Source organism: Lipotes vexillifer, unplaced genomic scaffold (genome assembly GCF_000442215.2).
Source record: "Lipotes vexillifer unplaced genomic scaffold, Lipotes_vexillifer_v1.1 scaffold158, whole genome shotgun sequence".
Classification (NCBI taxonomy): Eukaryota; Metazoa; Chordata; class Mammalia; order Artiodactyla; family Lipotidae; genus Lipotes; species Lipotes vexillifer.
This window is the reverse complement of record NW_006788189.1, coordinates 896,845-918,905: the sequence shown is the minus strand read 5'-3', so window position 1 is coordinate 918,905 and position 22,061 is coordinate 896,845. Positions and strand designations below refer to the sequence as shown.

General features: G+C 37.4%; 1 protein-coding gene across 1 annotated transcript in view; it reads left to right on the top strand.

Annotated features, from left to right (window-relative positions):
- Positions 1–22,061, top strand: part of UGGT1 (UDP-glucose glycoprotein glucosyltransferase 1) — a 110,086-nt gene that overhangs the window by 65,721 nt on the left and 22,304 nt on the right. Inside the window, exons 19-27 of the mRNA XM_007461314.1 lie at positions 4,763–4,883; positions 8,382–8,480; positions 9,403–9,426; positions 9,939–10,033; positions 11,951–12,157; positions 12,939–13,070; positions 13,865–13,995; positions 16,797–16,892; positions 20,938–21,040. Of these exons, the coding sequence (XP_007461376.1) occupies positions 4,763–4,883; positions 8,382–8,480; positions 9,403–9,426; positions 9,939–10,033; positions 11,951–12,157; positions 12,939–13,070; positions 13,865–13,995; positions 16,797–16,892; positions 20,938–21,040 (1,008 nt within the window). The remainder of the gene's footprint in view (positions 1–4,762; positions 4,884–8,381; positions 8,481–9,402; positions 9,427–9,938; positions 10,034–11,950; positions 12,158–12,938; positions 13,071–13,864; positions 13,996–16,796; positions 16,893–20,937; positions 21,041–22,061) is intronic.

Sequence of the window (22,061 nt, the reverse complement as noted above, 5' to 3'; positions counted from 1 at the left end):
CCCGTGTCCCCTGCATCGGCAGGCGGACTCTCAACCACTGCGCCACCAGGGAAGCCCCCTCTCCTCCTTCTTGATGTATACATATATTGATACTGTTTACTGTCCCACAGGTTTCTTTTTTTCTGTTCCTTACACTGTATAATCTCATTTGTTGTATCTTAAAGTTCACTGATTCTTTTTACTGTCAGCTGAAATATTCTGCTGAGTCCTTCTAGTGAATATTTCATTTCAGTTATTATATTTTTTAACTCCAGCTTTTCTATTTGGTTCTTTTCCATAATTTTTCTTTTTATTGATATTGTCTATTTGGTGAGACACGAATCTCAAACTTACCTTTAGTTTGCTAGATAGAATTTCCTTTAGTTCTTTGAATATATTTAAATAGCTGATTTTAAAACTTTGTGTATTAATGCTTGGACTCTCTCAGTAACAGTATGTACTAACTGCTGCTTTTCCTGATTATGGGTCACACTTTTGTTTCTTTGCATGTCTTTAAAATTTGTTGATAACTGGATGTTTTAATTAATGTAATGTGACACCTTCATAAATCAGAGTCTTTGCCCTACCAAGGTTTGTTGTTGCAGCTGTTGTTTGTTTAGTGAGTTTACTGTATTGATTCTTTAAAGTCTGTATTCTTTATCTCATGTAGCCTCTTAAGTCTCTGTTTGTTAGCTTATTGGTCGACTAATGAATAAACAGAGATTTTCTTAAACGCATGAATCCAAGAAAGTCTCCCACTTTTTCCCAAGTGTGCCTCTGTACATGCTGGAGTATGGCTTCGGCTCTCAGCCAGGCAGTTTACAACTCTGCCTTAGCCTCTTCAGTTCTTGCTTGCTCGAGTGTCAAGGTTAGTTAGAGCCAGGAGTTTAGGGCCTTCAAAGATTTTTCCTGGGCGTGTACACACCCCTGGCCACCATGCATGTGGCCTTTTAGATTCCAAGGAATGTGAGAACTTCTCAAAATCCTTCATAGACATCTCATTCCCTAGCTTTTTCTTCTGCTCCTTTTAGCCAGCTTTATGTTAACCCAACTGCTGTCACCACTCAAACAACTGAGACATTAAACAGTTACTCCTGATTGTTTTTGACAAACACCTCCAGGAAAAAGGCACTTGGCACCAAGAAAGGTCTGATTCTGCTCAAATAAAGAGAATGCTAGACTTTCCTAGTCTGCTGGTTTTCACCTTTATTGCAGGGCTGTTGGCTTTCAAGGCTCCTGCATAGCTGGGGACAAGTAGATAGTAATAGGGCAAGTTAAATGTCATAAAGGTAACTTTTCCTACTGCGATTCCAGTATTCTACTTTCTGTGTCTATGTGTTTGCCTATTCGAGGTATTTCATGTAAGTGGCATCATACAGTGTTTGTCACTTTTGTGTTTTGCTTATTTTAAGGCATGTATCAAAATTGATACAGCATGTATCAGAATTGCAGCATGTATCAGAATTTCCTTCCTGTTAAGATTAAATGATGTATATACCACATTTGGTTTATTCATTCAAACGCCGATGGACATTTGGGTTGTTTCCCCTTTTGGCTATTGTGAATAATGCTGCTGTGAACATTGGTGTACAATTATCTGCTCAAGTCCTTGCTTTCAATTCTTTTTGATACCTAGAAGTGGAATTGCTGGATCTGTGTTTAACATTTTGAGGAACCACCAAACTGTTTTCCATAGCACATCCTCACCAACACCTCTTAGTTTCTGTCATTTTGATTATAGCCATTCTGGTTGGTGTGAAGTGGTATCCCATTATGGTTTTGATTTGCATTTCCCTAAGGACTAATGAGACTGAACATCTTTTCAGGTGCTTATTAGCCATTTGTGTATCTTCTTTGGAGAAATGTCTGTTCGGGTCCTTTGCCCATTTTCAAAATGGGTTTTTTTTTTAATTGATGTTGAAGTGTAGGAGTTCTTTATATATTTTTGATATTTATCCCTTACCAGATATATGATTTGCAAACATTTTCTTCCATTCTGTCAGTTCTCTTTTCACTTTCTTGATGGTGTCCTTTGATTCACGAAAGTTTCTACAAGTAACGTCCAACATTAGAGGATGAAATAAATGTTACTGTTCATTTGTAAAAAGGAATATTATGCAGCATTCTAAAAGTATTGAATAGAGTTGTTATGTTCAGAAATGCAGAGCTAAGGTAGGCTGAAAAATGCCCATATACCTATGTATAAATCAATATGGGACTTCCCTGGCGGTTCAGTGGATAAGACTCTGAGCTTCCACTGCAGGGGGCGTGGGTTCGATCTTTGGTCAGAGAACTAAGATCCCGCATGCTGCATGGCGTGGCCAAAAAATTTAAAAAAATATATAGCTGGAGACCACAGAAATATTTCTCTAGAGATTGGAATGAGGGGAAGAACTTTCGTTTTTACTTTATACAATTTAATATACAAAATTTAGTATTTTGTAAATATGTGTAGAAGCACAAATAACTTTTGTCATAATATTTTAAATATTAAAGTATTAAAATTAGGTTTAATACCTATTTACCTCTTTTTTCTTTTTGTTGCCTGTGATTTTGGTGTCGTATCATAAAAATCATAGTCAAATTCAGTGTCATGAAGATTTTCCCTAATGTTTTCTTCTAAAAGTTTCATAGTTTAGCTCTTATGTTGATGTCTTTGATATATTTTGAGTTAGTTTTTGTGTGTGCTGTGAGGTAATGGTCTCACTTTATTCTTTTGCATGTGGATGTCCAGTTTTCCCAGCATCATTTGTTTAAAAAAAAAAAAAACAAGCAGTATTTTTGAAAGAAACTATTCCTTGTGCTGCCTGTTAATGCATTTAGACACACACAAAAAAATGTTGGCCGAATTTGGTTGCATGTCTCCTCATGAATAAGAATAGGTCCCAGTAGTTTTGTTGAGGAATTTGTTCTTCATGGAGCTCCAGGAATGAAACATGAAATGAATGGGTTTGGCTAGATAAGAATTTAAATATTATGACAAAAGTTATATGTGCTTCCACACATATTTAGAAAATACTAAATTTGGGAAATACTCAATTATATAACATAAAAATGAAAGTTCTTACCCTCATCCCTAGAGAAATATTTCTGTGTGTCTCTGTGTATTGATTTATATATATGTATATGTGCATTTTTCAGCTTTTTACCTTACTTTTCTAATTGAATATATCTTAGCACTGCATTTCTGAACATAACTCTCTTAAAACTTTTAGATTGCTGCTATTCCTTTTTAAGAATGAATAATCATTTATTTTATCCCTTAATGTTGGACGTTGCTTGTAGATGTACACTTTTGTAAATAATGCTCAATGAATCTTCTAATATGTATATCTTCGTACTTTATAATTTTTTGAGAAATACCAATCACTGGAACTGGGTCAAAGGGTAATAATGTACATTTAAATTTTTGCACTAAATTCACTATATATAAAAGCATATGATAGGCAGATAGTGTGAGATTCAAAATGAGGTATAAATGGTATAAATGAAGAGAAACTGTCACTTACTTGTTCCTGTTCCCCTGCCATTCATCTTTTCTTTCTGGAAACAACCACTGTGTGTGCGTGTGTATGTGTGTGTAGGTGAGCTGCATTAGAAGGTATGTACATGTAAAATGTTGATAGATTTGCCAGATTGCCTCCTTGAGTTAGGCTTTTTATTGGAATCAGTTCAGGGTTTTAATAGAGACCAAAGTTTTATACGTGAGCTTACATCTATAGCAAGTCATCGATTACCTTTGTAAGTCTTTTGAATTATGTGGTTGGCGCATATGCTCATTATTGGCTTATAGTTTGAGAATTTGTGAGTTATTGCTCTTGAGATAAGTAGCCACAGAAGATGCCTGAGTGGAATTTTTAAGACTTGATTGTGTATATTTGATTCACATCTATTCCCCCTGAAAATCATGTTGAAATATGGTTTTGTATGAAATATATTGTGTGAAAAACTTGCAAGTTTCCACAGCTGTTTACATTAGATCACCCTCATGCAGTACAAGTATTTCTATAATATGAGAAGTATAAAGGGAAGAATGAATGATTCTTTAATTAATTCTTTAGTTAATGATTTCTTCTCCCCCAGTGTAATTGTGACTCTGGAAATGTAGGATTACTTGAGATTGAAATGCCTGAGATTGAAAAAGGCTTGGGATGATTTTTTTTTTAAGTGTATTAACTGCCTGAGAGAAGTAATTTGGCTTTCTTCTTTAGAGAGAAGTTAACTGAGTAGATCTCAGGATGGATTTTTGCTTGTATTAACTCTTCAGCTAATTTCTAGAGCTTGCTTGTTTCTGTGGTGAGATCAAATAAACATGGGTTTGCATTTCATATTCACTTCTCATTAGCTCTGTGACTTTGAGTAAGTTATTTAACCTTTCTTAAATAGGTACCACATCTTCCTCACACTGTTATAAAGCAGAAACTAACACAACATTGTAAAGCAATTATACTCCAATAAAGATGTAAAAAGAAACAAAAACAAAAACAAAGTGAATCAGTTATACATATACATATGTTCCCATATCTCTTCCCTCTTGTGTCTCCCTCCTTCCCACTCTTCCTTTCCTCACATTGTTGAATGGATTAGAGATGCTATACATACAGTACCTTGCTTGGCAATGACAGGAACCTATAACGTGGTAACTTCTATTTTTAGCTATTATCAGTACATAAGAAGATATTATAAAGTTAATGATTTTTTAGGTCCTAATAAATTATTATTGATCATATTTGTTTAATGTGCATCTCACCCACACCCTGTTTTCTTTTTTCTTTTCCTCTAGGGTGAACTGTCCCATGATCAAGATGTGGTAGAATATATCATGAATCAGCCAAATGTTGTTCCACGAATCAACTCTAGGATTTTGACAGCTGAGCGAGAATACCTGGATTTAACAGCAACAAGTAAGGAGTATTTCAGGAACAATTTGGGGCCTTTTTGATTTGTCTTTCAGAATCTTTGCATTTATTGGATCGTAATGTTCAGAATTTCTGATAACCCAAGATTGTGACACAGTTTCCTTCACCTTGAGTTCATTATATGAGCTTCTAAATTCACAAGAGTTTCCTCCAAAAGGAGAGAAATTCTTCCTGGATAAATCTTTGTAAACTTTGAAAGATATTCAGTGCCTTTTAAATGCCAACTAAACTCCAGGTGTGGAGATCCGGATTCTAAATGTAGGCATTAGATGGTAAGAGTGGATCTAGATTGTTGACTTTCTTACAATTCTAAAGCTCTTAAGCAGCTATCTTCTTTCTCATTATGCAGTCAGTCAGTGATAATGTCGACAAATATCTCAGGTAGCTATACTCTGAGAACTTAAGAATGCCTTTTTAACAAATAAAGCTTCATTGACAAATAGTGTACATCAGCGGTCCTCAACCTTTTTGGCACCAGGGACCAGTTTCGTAGAAGACAGTTTTTCCATGGACCGAGGGTGTGTGTGTAGGGGTGGTTTCGGGATGATTCAGGTGTATTACATTTATTATGCACTTAATTTCTATTATTATTACATTGTAATATATAATGAAATAATTATACAACTCACCATAATGCAGAATCAGTGGGAGCCCTGAGCTTGGGGCTCAGGTGTGGGTTGGGCTACGCATGGACTGAAATAAGTGTCGGATTCTGACTTAAAGCCTGCCACCAGATGCAGCTTAATTGTCACTTGCCACTCACTGATAGGGTTTCGATATGAGTCTGCAAGCAGTTGATTTATTATGGTCTCCATGCAAGTCAGACCTCTCTGCTAATGATAATCTGTATTTGCAGCCACTCCCCAACGCTAGCATCACCGCCTCAGTTCTACCTCAGATCATCAGGCATTAGTTTCTCATGAGGAGAGCGCTACCTAGATCCCTCGCATGCGCAGTTCACAGTAGGGTTTGTGCTCCGCTGAGAATCTAATGCCACCACTGATCTGACAGGAGGCGGAACTCAGGCGGTAATGCGAGCGATGGGGAGTGGCTGTAAATACAGATGAAGCTTCGCTCGCTCACCCGCCGCTCACCTCCTGTTGTGCGGCCCGGTTCCTAACAGGCCGTGGACTGGTACCGGTCCATGGCCCGGGGATTGGTGACCCCTGGTGTCCATGCCATAAAACTCAACCTTTCAAAGTGTACAGTTGTAAAGTGCACAGTTTTTAGTATACTCTCAAAGTTGTGTGAGCATCACACTAACTTTAGAACATTATCATCCCCCGCAAAAGAAATGATGTAGTCACTCTCCATTTCCCCCTTTTCCTGTCCTTCAGCAACCACTAATTAAGTTTCTGTTTCTATGGATTTTTCTATTCTGGATATTTCATATAATTGGAAGTTTTTTGTGACTAGCTTCTTTCACTTAGCATAAAGTTTTTAAAGTTCATCCATGTCGTAGCCTGTCTCAGAACTTCATTCCTTTTTTTTTTCTTCAGATAATAAATATCATAAATCACAAACATAAATATAACTTCATTGTCTGACAGTTCTGGAGGACTTCATTCCTTTTTATGACTGATTCATATTCCATTGTATAGATAGGCCACACTTTGCTTATCTGTTCCTCAGTTGATGAGTGTTTAGGTTGTTTCCACAAGAATACCTTTTTTTTTTATTGCGGTACGTGGGCCTCTCACTGTTGTGGCCTCTCCCGTTGCGGAGCACAGGCTCCGGACGCGCAAGCTCAGCAGCCATGGCTCACGGGCCCAGCCGCCTCACGGCATGTGGGATCCTCCTGGACTGGGGCACGAACCCGTGTCCCCTGCATCGGCAGGTGGACTCTCAACCACTGCGCCACCAGGGAAGCCCAAGAATACCTTTTTAAGAGGTTAAGCCCAGGTACCATTTGTTCCTTTTGCCTTACTGGAGACTCTTAAGGCCACTTTAACAAACTGCTGGAAATACAGTAGAGTTACCACTTGCTCAGGAAATGTGTAATGGTGAAGTCAAAACCAAGTGTCTTTGTTGTTGTAGTTGAATACAGTGAATATATAGATCTGTTTATGGTTGTTACTTTATTGCAACTACCCCTCTTCTACTTGAAACTAAATTCCTTTCCTTTCAGGCAGAAGAAAATGTTTAAATATAGGCAGAGGAAAAATGCACATGTATGCTTATATTTGAAAAAGAAAGTAGTAAGAAAGTGCTTTTTACCAGAAGTATTAGTAGAGCAAGGCAAGCAGTATTATGAATTTTTGTCCTGAGTTTTTGTCGTTTCCATCATTTTAAATTAAATTATAAAGAGTTATCTTTGCAGTACTCATGAATAAGGACCATAAAAGTAGTTCTGTGTTTGGGTATCGTTCTCCACTGAGTGTTACAGTCCTCAGCTGTGAAATGATGCTACTCCACATGGCAGGGATGCAGTTTGCTTGGTGAGCATTTTGGAGCTCCCAGTGAAAGAGCAGCTGGCATCCTCCTAACCCAGTTGTCATAGCTCCATCATCTACACTGCTCTTGGCCTTTGCTGTCCAGCGACTCAGTTGTAAGGCCATGGTGCTTCCTCCCCTCTGCTACATGAAGTCATGGGCAGTGTCTGTCTTATTTACCATTGCTTACCTTTGCTAGACTACTGACTGAACAGATAGTGGGCCCTTGGTGTGCTTTGTTGAATGAAAGGATAGATGGGTTAGTGGGTGGACAGACAAATACATGGGAGGGTGGGCAAGCAAGATGTGCTTGGAAGACATTGCAAGAAACAGGGCATTTGTATTGGGGAGTAAATAATGCAAAGGCCTGGGACGATTGCTGGAGATAAAGAAGGGGTTTATGATACCAGGCTGGAGACCAGTTTGTAGGTAGGAAGAAATTACAAAGTACTGAGAGCAAGGGAATGACTTGATGAAACTGGAATTTTAGCAAGAGTTATCTGAGGGGGAAATGATTAATAAGAGCATTGCCTATAGGCACTAATCAGAAAAGAAACATATCTGAAAATGACCTTTTGTTTCTGTTAAGGTTAAAAATGTTACTTTGGTAGATGTGAAATAACTAAAACAAGAGTTTTTAAAAATATTTTCTCTCCCATTCATCCCCTCTTACACCCAAATAGGATAGGGAAGAGTTTACTATGCGGATGGACTATGGAAAGGAGAGATGAAGTTAAGGGTATCTCTTTAAAAGATCGTCCTGTAGGTGTAAAGTGAAAAGAGTGGGAATAGAATAAATTTAAACCATCAAACTGACGAACACATATCTGAGAGTTATGTGTGAGATGTGTACATTTTCTATTTGTGTCTTAAAATGTGATTAATGGGGTGGGTCATGTTGTGAACTTGTTCAGTAAACGTGAAACAGTATATTTCGCTCATGTATTTTATTAAAATGTATATTATGGTCAAATGAGATTAACAATTGAATATTAACATTAGATTGAACTTAGGCATATTAATTATAAATCTACTTTAATTTTTCTTTCAGATAACTTTTTTGTGGATGATTATGCTAGATTTACCATCTTGGATTCCCAAGGCAAGACTGCTGCTATAGCCAATAGTATGAATTATCTGACCAAGAAAGGTAATACATTTTAGCCTTACCTTGGATTCAACTTGTTTCTCCTTTTTTTTTTAGTATTTACAAAAAACTTAATTTTTAGTGTCCGTTGGGAAAGAGATTCCCTAATTTCTTTTATTACTGTGTATAATTATTTGAGTCTAGAAGATATCTGTTTAAAATTTAATTTTTTATATATATTTGAAAATTCAGATGTTGTCTTTATAAATTTTATATTAGACATTAAAGGTAAAAGGAAAAATTTTTTCATGATTCAAAATGGAAAAAGAATTATGATGTAAAAATGGGTTAATGGATTGACAATTGGTTTGACTTGTCTCTTCAATGACAATATTGGGTTAATTGTTTTTAGGATTTGTAAGATCAGCTTGGTACAAGAAATCCTTGTGCACGTTTTAAAACTGATTTTGATGCAGAGTTATTTATTCGATTAAAATTGTCTAAAATGATATCCTCTTAATGGCAGATGGGTGCTTTTCCCTTCTGGTCACACTTATTACCCTTTCAGGGCACTGACTGTCATGTAAGGCAGCTATTTTTTTTTTTTTGGCTGTGCCATGTGGCATCTTAGTTCCCTGACCAGGGATCAAACCTGTGCCCCCTGCATTGGGAGTGCGGAGTCTTAACCACTGGACCGCCAGGGAAGTCCCTAAGGCAGCTATTTTTATCTACTGTGGTCTTCTCCCAGAGAGAATTTCTGTTTTCCCAGATATATGTTTAAGCACAGGCAATTGCTCCATTTGTTTCCTCAAAGAAATTGGTTCTGAGGGGTCCTGGAACAGTGCTGTAACCCTTATGGGACTAAGGAGTGAAAAGAAGCATAGGTGATGTTGGGCATTATTTAAAATTTGACTCTTACAGTTGGCATTAATTAGAGAAATGACATTTTCTTTTCTTCTACTCTTTTTCCTTTACTTTTGTCCAGGAATGTCCTCCAAGGAAATCTATGGTAACTTTAAATTTCAGAATGTTCTATTCCTTTTGTTAATTAATTATCTTATGTGGTTTCAGGCACCACTGTAATTCAGAATTTACTGACACTTTATTGGGATGTTTCTGTAACCTGTGGGTAACATAATTTATCAATGCAGATAAATTCTGTGTATAAATGTTTGCCAAGAATTACATTTTAGAAAGTTAATAAATGAATATGATTAAAGACTATAATATGTTATCCACACGTTCAAAGACTCTTTTTCATTTTACATGCTAACAGATTCCCAAATCAAAATAGAATTAATAAGTGCATGTTCTTAGCTTTTAATTAAGCTGCATGGAAGGTTACCCTGCTTTCACTCTAGTATCAGAGTTTCAAAACTTTTACTTTGTATCTTTATTAAACTTGTCATTTTCTTATTTTTTTGCATGGTTTTCAGAAATTACTTGGCCTAATAGCAATATTGAAACATAGGATGTGCTTTTTCCTCTCCCACTCAATATGTTGTTTTTGTTTTTCTACAGATGATTCTTTTATTAGGCCAGTGACTTTTTGGATTGTTGGGGATTTTGATAGCCCTCCTGGAAGGCAATTATTGTATGATGCTATTAAACATCAGGCAAGTATCTACGGCTTCACTCTGTATCTTTGTTTGAGGCTGCAGTTATCTTCATGGGCATATGTGTGCTGATAATGTTCTGCTGGGGAGGCTGGATCCAGCTTTTTTGGTGCTTGAGGGAAAGAAGCATTGTATTTTCAGAGGTCTGGCAGCTAGTGAGAAAACAGAGAAGACTGCCATATTCTGGCTTTATGTAAGGGAATAGATTTTTGTTTTTTTGGCTGTGCCGTGCAGCTTGCAGGATCTTAGTTACCTGACCAGGGATTGAACCCGGGCTCCCTGCCATGGAAGCACAGAGTCCTAACCACTGGACCACCAGGGAAGTCCCAGGAATAGATTTAGAGGAAAAATAATAAGATCATCATCATAGACAAGTTTTTATTGTATGACTGTTCATGTTCTTGCTGCAGATGCTGCAAAGTTTGTGTTGTATATTGTATGGGAGAGACAGAGTCCTTATATTGAGAGAGGTCCAGATATGGGAGAAATACCACAGAGGCACATTAGCACGTGTATAATAGAAGTAGGTGTAGGCATGCAGAGGGATGCACATACGGGTGGTCTGAAAGCTGTGCAGCATATAAACCGTAGAAGTGGAGTGATTGGGCAGTGGTGAACGGCTGAAAAATAATCAACCCTTATAGAGATTGTCATTGTCAGAGAGAGAGAGATGTTACATTTCCTTTTCCTGAGCGGTTTCAGATTGGATCTTCATCCAAGTTTGACACCCCTCCTGTGTCCCCTTGCCACTCTGCGTCCCAGGGAGGCTTACTGAAATATCCAGGTGATTTCAGCTTCACTGATGTGCTGAGTGCCTTTATTGTCTAAGGGAACAGACTGGATGGTGAGGTCAGTTGTATCAGGAGTAGTCCAGGTGAAGGACGATACACGTATAACGCACTCTTAACTCAAATTGACAAATGCTCAAGTGGTGAAAAGTGGGAGAACAGGGAGGGAGTAATTGAAGTAAAATACAAGTTCAAAAGACATGCACAAATCAATAGGATGCAGTGTCACAGAGTGAACACACCCATGTGACCACCACACAGGTACAGAAACAATTACCGAAGTCCTAAAAGCACACCCCTGCTTGTGGCTGCATCACTAGCCCTCGCCTGTCCCTCTTCTCACATCCTAGGTTTGCCTGCTTTTTACTTTAGTTAAATGGACTCTTATAATACGTATTTGTTTGTGTTTGGTTTCTTTACTCAACATTTTGGAGATTTACCCCTGTTATTACAGGTAGTGGTAGTTCTTTTTCATTGTGCAGTATTGTATCATATGGCTGTACCACAAAGTTTTGTTTGCTTAGTCTGTTTGATGGACAATTGGGTTGTTTCTAGATTGGGGCTAGAAGAATGCTGCAATGAATACTCTTGTACATGTTTTTAGATACACATGAGTATGAATTTCTGTTGCTTATGGCCCTTTTTTGGTTTTGTGGCCTCCAGATATCTTCTCCCACATGGATTCTTGACTTTTGACCCAAGGAGAGATTAATTTTTAGTAGAAATCTGGAAAGGCCATGTGAATGAAGGGTCTGAGCAGAGCCCTTCAAGAGGGTTGGGACTTAAGGAAATGAAGATGGGTGTAGCTGGGTTTCACATACCAATGTGAGGCATAACATGCATTAGAAGAATGCAAAATGTGTTGGGGAAATACAGGACTCTGACGGTCTGTAATGTATGCTGTATTTACAGGGATGGTAAGAAATGAAGTTGAAAAGGTAGGCTGGGGGCCAATTCATGCAGGGGTTTGAGTGCCTGATTATAGCATTTTAATTTTACTCTGTATGCAGAGGAGAACTACCAAAGACTTAAGTGTTATTTGCTACTTATGGGATATGACTGATGTTAATGCTGCTTTTTAAATTTAAGGCATCTACCATATAACTCTTATTTCCCTTTTTGTAAATAGAAATCCAGTAACAATGTTAGAGTAAGCATGATCAATAATCCTAGTGAAGATATAAGTTATGAGAAGACTCAGGTCTCCAGAGCAATCTGGGCAGCTCTCCAAACACAGACCTCCAACTCTGCTAAGAACTTCATCACAAAAATGGCCAAGGAGGAGACTGCAGAGGTGCTGGCTGCAGGAGCTGACATTGGGGAGTTCTCCGTTGGGGTAAGTCTGTGTGTGGCATGAGGCTGCTTGTATTGTTATTTCAGAAGTTCATTCCCATGGGCTGATGTGCCCTGTTCCTGTTGATGATCAGGATTTGTGATTGTAGTTCTGAGCTCAGATGATTTTTTTTTTTTTTTTAATGGGAAGGTTCTTACCAAGAAATAACAATTCTGCCATATTCCCCTTATTACTTTTAAACTTGCTAGGCTTCAAGATGTGCATGATATAAGCTTATATATGTTTTAAGCGCAAAGCCATTGGTTTTGTAAGTTTTGAAAAGATAATATTTGATTTGTTCGTAAAACAAAGAAAAATATTTGTTTATAGAGATTGAAGCTACTTAATGAGTTAGAGGCTTATGTGTTCTTGATGTATTTCCAATATAAGCCCATTTTATTAATTTATGTTACATGCTTTTGACTGTTTTGTAGTTTTAAGATTTCTTATAAAGTGATGAATGTACTTGATATTTCAGTTAAAAAAGACTCTTACTTGAAATTAGCAAGATTTTAAAATGCAGAATAAAGGTATCATGAATTATAGTTTGCCAATTGAACAACTACGTAAAGGAACAGGAAAAGGAAATAAGCATTACTTGATAAGTGGGAGGTTGGGAAGAAGTGGGAGAGAGAGTGGGGAACGGAGACATCGTAGTGTTAATTATTAAAATTAGTCACTACATTCCACTAAAAGAGCATTTTATGACTTACTCATATGATTATTCATTTTTATGGTTTTCTTAATAACAATTACTTTTCCTTAATAACAATTACTTTCCTAGGGCATGGATTTCAGTCTTTTTAAAGAGGTCTTTGAGTCTTCCAAAATGGATTTCATTTTGTCTCATGCCATGTACTGCAGGGATGTTCTGAAGCTGAAGAAGGGACAGAGGGCAGTGATCAGCAATGGAAGGGTGAGAACTTTGTCCTGAGACAAGGTTGACTTCAAATTAGATCAGTGAACAGTCTTGGCAGCATTCTCCTCTGAAGCTAGTAAACTCTTCAGACAGAGCCACTTTCTCCAAAGGTGATTAGGGCTTGTGCAGTGCTGATGGTCATTTCTGCTCCCTTGTTTCAAAGGAAGTTTGCTCATTTTGACATAAACGTCCTTATGTGAAAGCTTCCTCCTGTTTAATTTTGTCCTGCCATTGTATAAGGTGGTGAGAGTGTGGTGGTTCTCAGAACCCAAATCCATAAGACCTGTGATTCATAAAGTATTCGTCCCATGTGGGGACCATGTTTATGGTTTGTGCAGTCTGTATGAACTTAATTGGTTTATGCTTGGACTATTTCATAAATATCTGCAGCCACGGAAATGAGACTATGGCGGACATACCAAACTTTAAACCCTTAGCCTTTAGGGTGAAATCTCTGATATCTACCACTACGTTTCTATTTTGGCTTTCTTATTTATATTCAGTGAGAATTAATGAAAATGATACTGCTATTTTATTTCAGAGTTTGCTTACTGTAAAAATACTGTAAAGTATTCAAGTCTACATACACTCTGTGTAGTTGAGGAATTGATAAGTGAATAACTGTATGAGTTGATTCGGGTTTTATTTTCACTTTTTTCATTGATTTGACTTAGATGTAAACGTGTTTCGGGTCTGTAAAGTGATCTGGTTTGTAAGGTAGCCTGAGGACAACCAAGGACTTCTCTGCAGCCCACTGATTCCAGCACTGACCACCTTGCTCTTCTTCACAGATCATTGGGCCACTGGAGGACAGTGAACTCTTTAATCAAGACGATTTCCACCTCCTAGAAAATATTATCTTAAAAACTTCAGGACAGAAAATCAAATCTCATATTCAACAGCTTCGGGTAGAAGAAGATGTGTAAGTTTTGCCATAGAAGAAATGAATCAGTTCATGTCACAGGGGCTATATTAATTGGACTTTCCTCATGCTACCTGTTCCAAGATGTTTTATCTCCAGCTTTAAAATATAATAATGTTCTTCATTTCAGGTGTTTATTTATACTTCTGTTGAAACGAGTTAATTTATTTTGTAGCCAGCTGTTTAAAGAACTGGATTAGTTCTCTCCATTTTGATTTTTTTTTTTTTAACTTTTGATTGTGGAAAATTTCAAACATATGCAGAAGTAGAGAGGTGATTTTATTTATTTCCTTGGAATACTTATGTAAAGAAATACTTTCCCTCATTATCTCTTTAATTACCTTTCAGTTTTATTTTGTTCAGGAAAAAAAAAGACAAGTTAAATGTTTCTTTTTCTTTATTTACTAGTATGGAATAATGAGTTTTTTTTCTTGCATATTCCAAAAGTGATGATGAGTTGGTTATTGTTGGTTCTTTATTGTTATTTTAATTCTTTCAGTGTTATTATTAGTCTATATATTTTAATGAGTTATACCTCAATGGAAAAAAATCAATATTTGACTGGTCTGTGTACCTGCTGTGTAACTGAAGCTCATAGTCATATTCACATGGTTTCTGCATTAAATATCAAATGAATGTGTAGCTGGAGGATGTATGGTTATGTTTAGTTTTTGAGGAATCATTATACCTTTTTCCACAGAGGCTGCACCGTTTTACTTTCCCATCAGAAATGCGTAAGGGTTCCAATTTCTCCACTTCCTCACCAACACTTACTATTTTCTGTTCTTTTGATAACACCCATTCCAATGGGTGTGAAATGGTACCTCCTTGTGGTTTGATTTGTACTTCCCTAATGATTAGTGATGTTGAGCATCTTTTTGTGTGCTTACTGACTATTTGTATATCTGTGGGAAAACATCTATGCAAATCCTTTGCTCATTTTTAATTATTTGTTTTGTTGTTGTTGAGTTGTAGGAGTTCATTTATATTCTGGATATCAATCCTTATAGCTATATGATATGCAGGTATTTTTTTTCCCACTCCATGTGTTGACTTTTCACTCTCTTGATAGTGTTCTTTGATGCATCGTTTGAGGATATAGAGTTTTAAAGTTCTTCTGTTTTATTTCTTCATCTATTTCATACACCATGATGCTGCAGAGTTCAAGATGCACGTCTTAGTGAAGCATTGACTTTGATAGCTGTGAAAGTAGTCTCTTTGCCAAGTTTTGTGTGATACGGAAAGGAATCATTTTTCATCTCACCCAAACTGGGGCTACAGATAAAGAGGTTTCCTCCCACCTCATTGGTTGTTGAGTGATGCCCCTTGTTTTAGCCTGGGAAACACTTCCCTGATGCAGGCCAGGAGGTACCCCCTGATTTGAAGCCAGTGTGTCATAGGCATAGGTTTGGTGTGGTGTCCCTTGGACCACTCCCTGTCTCTGTGGAAGCTTCGGGGGAGGCCCTGGGAGTCCTTGTGGACTATATAGTTGCCAGACTATGCATAGGAGACTTGGCCTTTTACCAACCAGAGATGGCTCTGGGTCTGTCCTGGTTGAATTTAGGGCAATAAGGTAGTTGTGGGGCTGCCAGAAGATTGATGCTAAAACTGTTAGGGTTCTCAGAGTAACCTTGCTTGCCTAAGATTTTCGTTAGTCCCAGGGCTGCTCCACCTTGGTCGTGCATGACAGCCACAGCTCTCATGCGTGACCCAGACCTGCAGCCAAGAGGCCATCGTCAGCCCTGCGGAGCTCACCTGTGGGCTCTTTGATCATGGCGATCATCCCAGTCCACAGAACCAAGGATCCCTGGACATATTTTGTGACAATGTTGACACATCACAGGAAACAAATGGCCTGTTTTATATGTATTCAGAGTTAGCATTGAGATGTACCAAAAGATATAATTTGATATAGTTGTTTGGTTCGATGAGAGAATGTATAGGCTTGATTCCAGTTCAGATATATTCACGAATATATTCAAATATATTTTAGCATTCTTGGAATTTAGTCCTCAATTCAACAGATTAGAGCATTTTTTCAGTCTCATGATTTAGTTCAGGATCTTCCTTGGTCAGAAATCAAGTTAGGAGGGGCGGGGAAAGCGGAAATGCTTTTCTAAGTTGTTTACTGTGATGTTGATTGTAATAGTGAAATAGATTATGATGTATCCATAAATATAATATTATGTAGTCATTGAAAATATTGATGTACCCCTTTACTTATTATCCATCAAAATGTTTATGATATATTATTAAATGAAAAATCAGGTTACCAAATAATATAGTACCACTTTTGTGTATGTAGATATATATATATTAAAATATGGAAGAATGATGAACTAAAATGTTATCAATACTTATTTCTTGAATATACTATTATTGTGTGCATCTCCATTTTCTCCTTATATTTTTTTCCTGAATGTTTTTTCGGTAAATTATTACTCTGATGATCATAAAAAGTAATAAAGTTATTTAGAAGATGGTGAGGGAGAGTTATGGGCCAGGCCCTGAGCTAGGTGCTTTATTTTCTATGTTTTGCCAGTACAGTATTTACAAGAGCCATGCAAAGTAGGCATTATCTCCATTTCACATATGGAAAAATCAGCACCTACCCCAGGGCTGTAAAACTTATCAGTGACAAAATCTGTATTTTTTTTCTCATACCAATTGATACAAAGCTTATATTTTCTTCAGACCAGCTTGTTGGCATTCAGTACTTAGGTTGATTATATTATGTTCAGCAACAATTGGAAAACCTTCAGTAATAGAGATGCTAAAGTTTCACCAACCACATCTTTCAGGGCAAGTGACTTGGTAATGAAGGTGGATGCTCTCCTGTCAGCTCAACCAAAAGGAGATGCAAGAATCGAGTACCAGTTTTTCGAAGATAGACACAGGTATAGAATCAATGCTGAATTTGTGCATATTTACCTTTACCTCAGCTCCTTTATTTTTCCATATAAAGTGTGTATATAAACTCTTACAGGAATGGAAAATTTGGCATGTGGTTTTTATATATATTCATATATAAAATACATGTAACAGATATCAGTTGCATAAAAGTTGACATTTATTTCTAAATAAATCTGAAATAGTTCTGAATATACCCTTTAAGAAAACAGAAAGCATTTAATGAAACCGATCAGTTGTCATTTTCTGATATTAAAGAATAAACAGGTTGTTAGAGCATTTGTCTCAGCTTTTATTGAAAACTGTCTTGTTTTCAGTAAAATAAAAATAAGTATAGCATTATAAGGAAGTCCTTGTCTTTTGTTTTCCAGTTTTTTATTTTGAAAAGTTTCAAACCTAGAGAATAGTTGAAAGTCTATTATAGTGAATACCCAAATATCTTTAATCTAGCTTCACCAATTGTAGACATTGTGCCACAGTTATCCATGTGTGTGTATAGTATATGCTTGCATACAAATATACATGCACTCACATTTTGGGGGAACCATTTGAAAGTATGTTGCAGATATCATTATATATCATGCCTAAATTCTTCGGCATATGTCTCCTGAGTACTAGGAGTATCTCCATAGTACTGTTAAGCATACCTCAGCAGTTTAACCTTGATAAAGTAATGTTACGTAATACCGGTCCATTTTCAAATTTCTCCAATGCCCAGTAATGACTTTTTACAGCTGTTTGCTTGTTTGGCCCAGATCACACGTTGCAGTCAGTTGTTGTGTCCCTAGTCTCTTCTAAGCTAGAACAGTTTGGGGGTGTTTTTTTGTTTGTTTTTGGTCTTTTTGGGTCTTTTATGACATTGACTTTTTTGAGAGTCCAGGCCAGTTGTCTTGTGGAATGTCCCACAGTCTGGGTTGTTTTCTCATGATTAGACTTAAGGTTAACTTGTCTTGAGGAAGAATGTCTACAGTTGATGTATCCAGGAAGGTGTATATGCTGATTGCACCTTAGGATCACCAGGGAGGCTCTAGATGGCAGAAGCCTGCATCCTGCTCCACTATGACTCTGATTTAATTAGTCTGGAGTAAGTTGGACTTTGGTTTAATTGACCTGTGCTTTCTCACAGCCAGTCCTTGTGGGGATAAAATTTGAACTAATGATTCCAGGCTAGAATGGAGATCCTCTCCTTTCTCACTGGCTGTGGCTCCTTGCTAATAATCACCCTGGTTGGATTTTACCCATTAGCACCATCCTCTCTTTACTCTGTATGGTTTCAGGAAGTGACATGGTCTGGTTACTACCCCAGGAAACATTCCTAATTGACCTGCCGTCTTGTTTGCCTGTCATAGCCAAGACCTGAGCTAGACCTCTTCCCTATTTAGCACATCGTTTTCTCCATGAGTCATATATAATTAAAATGTCCTAATTACAAATTCTATTATGATGCAGATTTCAATTAGAGAAGTTATTTTTATTGGGGTCGTATTAGTTAAATGAGTGTTTGTTATACTCAAGTCAGAAGTTTCTTACTTAGGCAAGAAACAAGAAGTCTGAATTACTGGTTATGTATACCCTTTCCCTGAAAGTGTGGTCCATGGAACAGGGCACTGTCTGTGAGCTTGTTGGAAAGGCAGAGTCTTCTGGCCGCAGTCCAGACCTCCGAATCAGAATCTTCATTGTAACAGGATCCCCCAGGTGACTCCTGCATACCTTAAGATTGGCGAAGTGCTGCTTCCTTGACGTTTGCTCTACTCACCTCTCAAAAATGTGGGTGATTCCCCTAATATTGCTTCTGTGTCTGTCACTTTCAGCCTTATTCTGGTCTTTTCTCTGATGAATACAGCAAGTGTATTTAAACATAGTGTTGTCAGTTTATATTGTTCTCCATTTCCACACCAATATTCCTCTTTTCTTGGTGTTTGAATTGCCCTCTTTTTTGCTGCAGAGATGCGGGGGTGGTTAAAAGACCTTACAGGGTCCGTTTCTGAGGATGTCTGTTGTGGGTCACCTAGAGCACTGGCTCAGGACATGGGTATGCCGTACAGAGCTCTACCCCAAACCAGCCAGGCTTAGGGGCCTGACGCACACACTGTGCTCTAGAGGACTGTTTGGGACCCCTCTTCTCGTTTCCTTTGGGAGAGTTTGTATAATGCTGTTCTCTAATGCGCTCTTCCTTCTAGATTATAGAGTACCACAGGAGGTCCAAGTTATCTGACGGCAGCGGCTCTTATACTTTGGCTTTTACTTAGAGAGTTTGTTGAAATGCAGATTGCTGGACCTACCCCCAGAGTTGCTGGTTCAGTAAGTCTGGGTTGGGGCCTGACAATTTGTTTTTTTTTTTACAAATTCCTGGGTAAAGCTGATGCTGCTAGTCTGGAGCCACACTTTGAGAACAGCTGTATTAGAGGGAAAAAAATGTATTGGAATAATTATTGGTAGCTGGAATTATCAATATCAAATTGAAAGCATGTGTTGCAGTACGGTCACAAAGCTATTCTGACGGTTATTTCCAAAACAGTTAAGATTTGAAATAACCTTCATTACCATTTAAACTGTGTTTACCCAGTTTTATTAGTTATTGTGTTCTGTTTTGAACTTTTGTTTTTATCCCACTGGGTAAATGTTTTTGCATAAAAGTGGTGATTAATTTCAAAACCACATTAAAATAGTGTTCAGAGTAAACAAAGATAAGCATTGATTAAGCAATTAATGTTTTGGGAAAATTGGATGTATTTTTAAATCCTTTCAAGTTTATTCCTTTTTAAAATGTATCAGAGGCTCCTGCTTCTCTTAAGCTACCTAAGTCAAAGTGGCTTTAGAAGGAGGCCATGTAACTAGAAATTACATGTGGGGAAATGCATGTTCTCCTCAGAAATCCTAGGAGTTGTCCTTTTTCACTTAACTAAGAACAGACAAAAAAATTGCATAACTTAATGCTGACAGGATGTAGTGAAGTTCATTTCTTGGCCTTGTAAAATTGTTTAGTTCTTCAGGAAATGTGGTTGACGAGACATATTAGCCACAGAAATATTTGTGTCATTATGACTCAGTAATCTCATGTCTAGGACTATGTTAATTCTCAAGAAATTTCCAAGTGTGAAAAAAACTGGATGTGAGAAGTTCTTTACAGGTTGAAAGGCATCTAAATATCCAGCAATATGGACATATATACACTACCAAATGTAAAACAGATAGCTAGTGGGAAGCAGCCACATAGCTCAGGGAGATCAGCTCGGTGCTTTGTGTCCACCTAGAGGGGTGGGATAGGGAGGGTGGGAGGGAGATGCAAGAGGGAGGGGATATGGGGATATATGTATATGTATAGCTGATTCACTTTGTTATACAACAGAAACTACACACCATTGTAAAGCAATTATACTCCAATAAAGATGTTAAAAAATAAATAAGTAAGTAAATGTCCAGCAATAAGGAATAGCTTGAGTAAACTACAGCAGATTCACTTGGTAAATCGAAGATTATTTCTTATTCAGGATATTGATGTATAACAACATGGAAAAATCTTTATAAGAAACTTTTGGGGGAAGGAATGAAATTATAAAATTGCTGATATCCTGTAGGTGCATCCATCTCATCTTTACATAGGCATTTAAGGAAGACTATGTAGAAATATGCCACAAAGTGGTTGAGTTGGGATGGTGAGATTTTATGATTATTTATTTCCTTGTTCACTCTTTCGCAAGTTTTTGTAATATTATTATGCTCCTTTTACTATTTAAAAAAGTCAATTTCTTCTCTCCTCATAACCTTCTTGCCAAGAAATAAAAATTGGCATAATGTAACTGTCAAAAACAAACATCAGAAGCTTTTAGAGGGTTTTTAAACTTTGTGGCAGACCTAATCACTAGTTGACCACCATGTAACCTTGTTGTTTTAGATCTAAAGTTTTTTTGAAATGTTAAGAGGGCTGATTGGTTGTGTTGGATGTGTTGTCTCCCCACCCCATCCCCCCCAAAGAAATCAACTGTTTCCTCTTTGCCTCCAGATTAATGTTTATCTCTTTGATCTCTGTAGTGCAATTAAACTGAGGCCAAAGGAAGGGGAGACGTACTTTGATGTCGTGGCCGTCGTTGACCCTGTCACCAGAGAAGCGCAGAGACTTGCCCCGTTGCTTTTGGTAGGGACAACTGCAGAGGCAGTTCCCGTCATCTGTGTCACATCGTATTTACCGGAAGTGGTCCCATACCCTGAGATTCTCTGCGAGCATCGTTTTCCCTTAGTTATTTTTAAAGGACATTGGAAAGTGCTACAGGGCATCTTGGGCAGAGCAGATGTTTTCATAAAGATTAGTAATGGCTCTGAAAACAATTTAATAACCTCTGAAAGTAGGTACAAGTTTGGTTGATTACTTCATGTAACTAAGAAAAAAATTATCTTTATTCAGAGCAAAATGTCTTTGAATTAAATTTATTTTTGCCATACTTTATATTGGCGAAGAGTTAAAAGGTAAAAGCATTCTGCTTTATCATTTTCCTTTCTTATAGCTAGCATTTTTTTTGTAATGTGTCTTTTGTTTTTGGGCTGCGTCACAAGGCTTGTGGGATCTCAGTTCCCCGACAAGGAATTGCACCCAGGCCCTCGGCAATGAAAGCACCAAGTCCTAACCACTGGACCACCAGGGAATTCCCTGCAGAATGTCTTTTAGATATGATATAAGATATTGCAACTTAAAAAATTTTAAAAGAACTCTGCCAAAAATATAGTTGCCTCAATTTTTTTTTTGAGTTGTGTGTTTGTTTTTTTTTAAGTTTTATTGAAGTATATAATCACTTAACCTTTTTTGTGGGTATTTGTATGTGTTTTTTCCTATGATAGTCTGTAAGCTGCACTGATGAACCTTTATAAACTCTTCCTTATGTAGACAGCTATATCCATTTCCTGTCTTGCTTCCCCTCATATGTGGGGAGCAGTTATTTGCAATGACCTATTTCCCATGTTTTTGTCCACGTGATATATATGTGTGATTTAGATTGTGCACTAGAGCTGTGATTTCTAGGGATTTATCCAGTGCAGACTTTATAACATTTATTATCTTTGTATTTTTGCTTGAGATATTAAGAAATGTTCTCTCTCCTTAGTGTCGGTACATTTCTGAAGAGACAATGTAAATATTGTATCTCAAATATCAGTCACTTTGT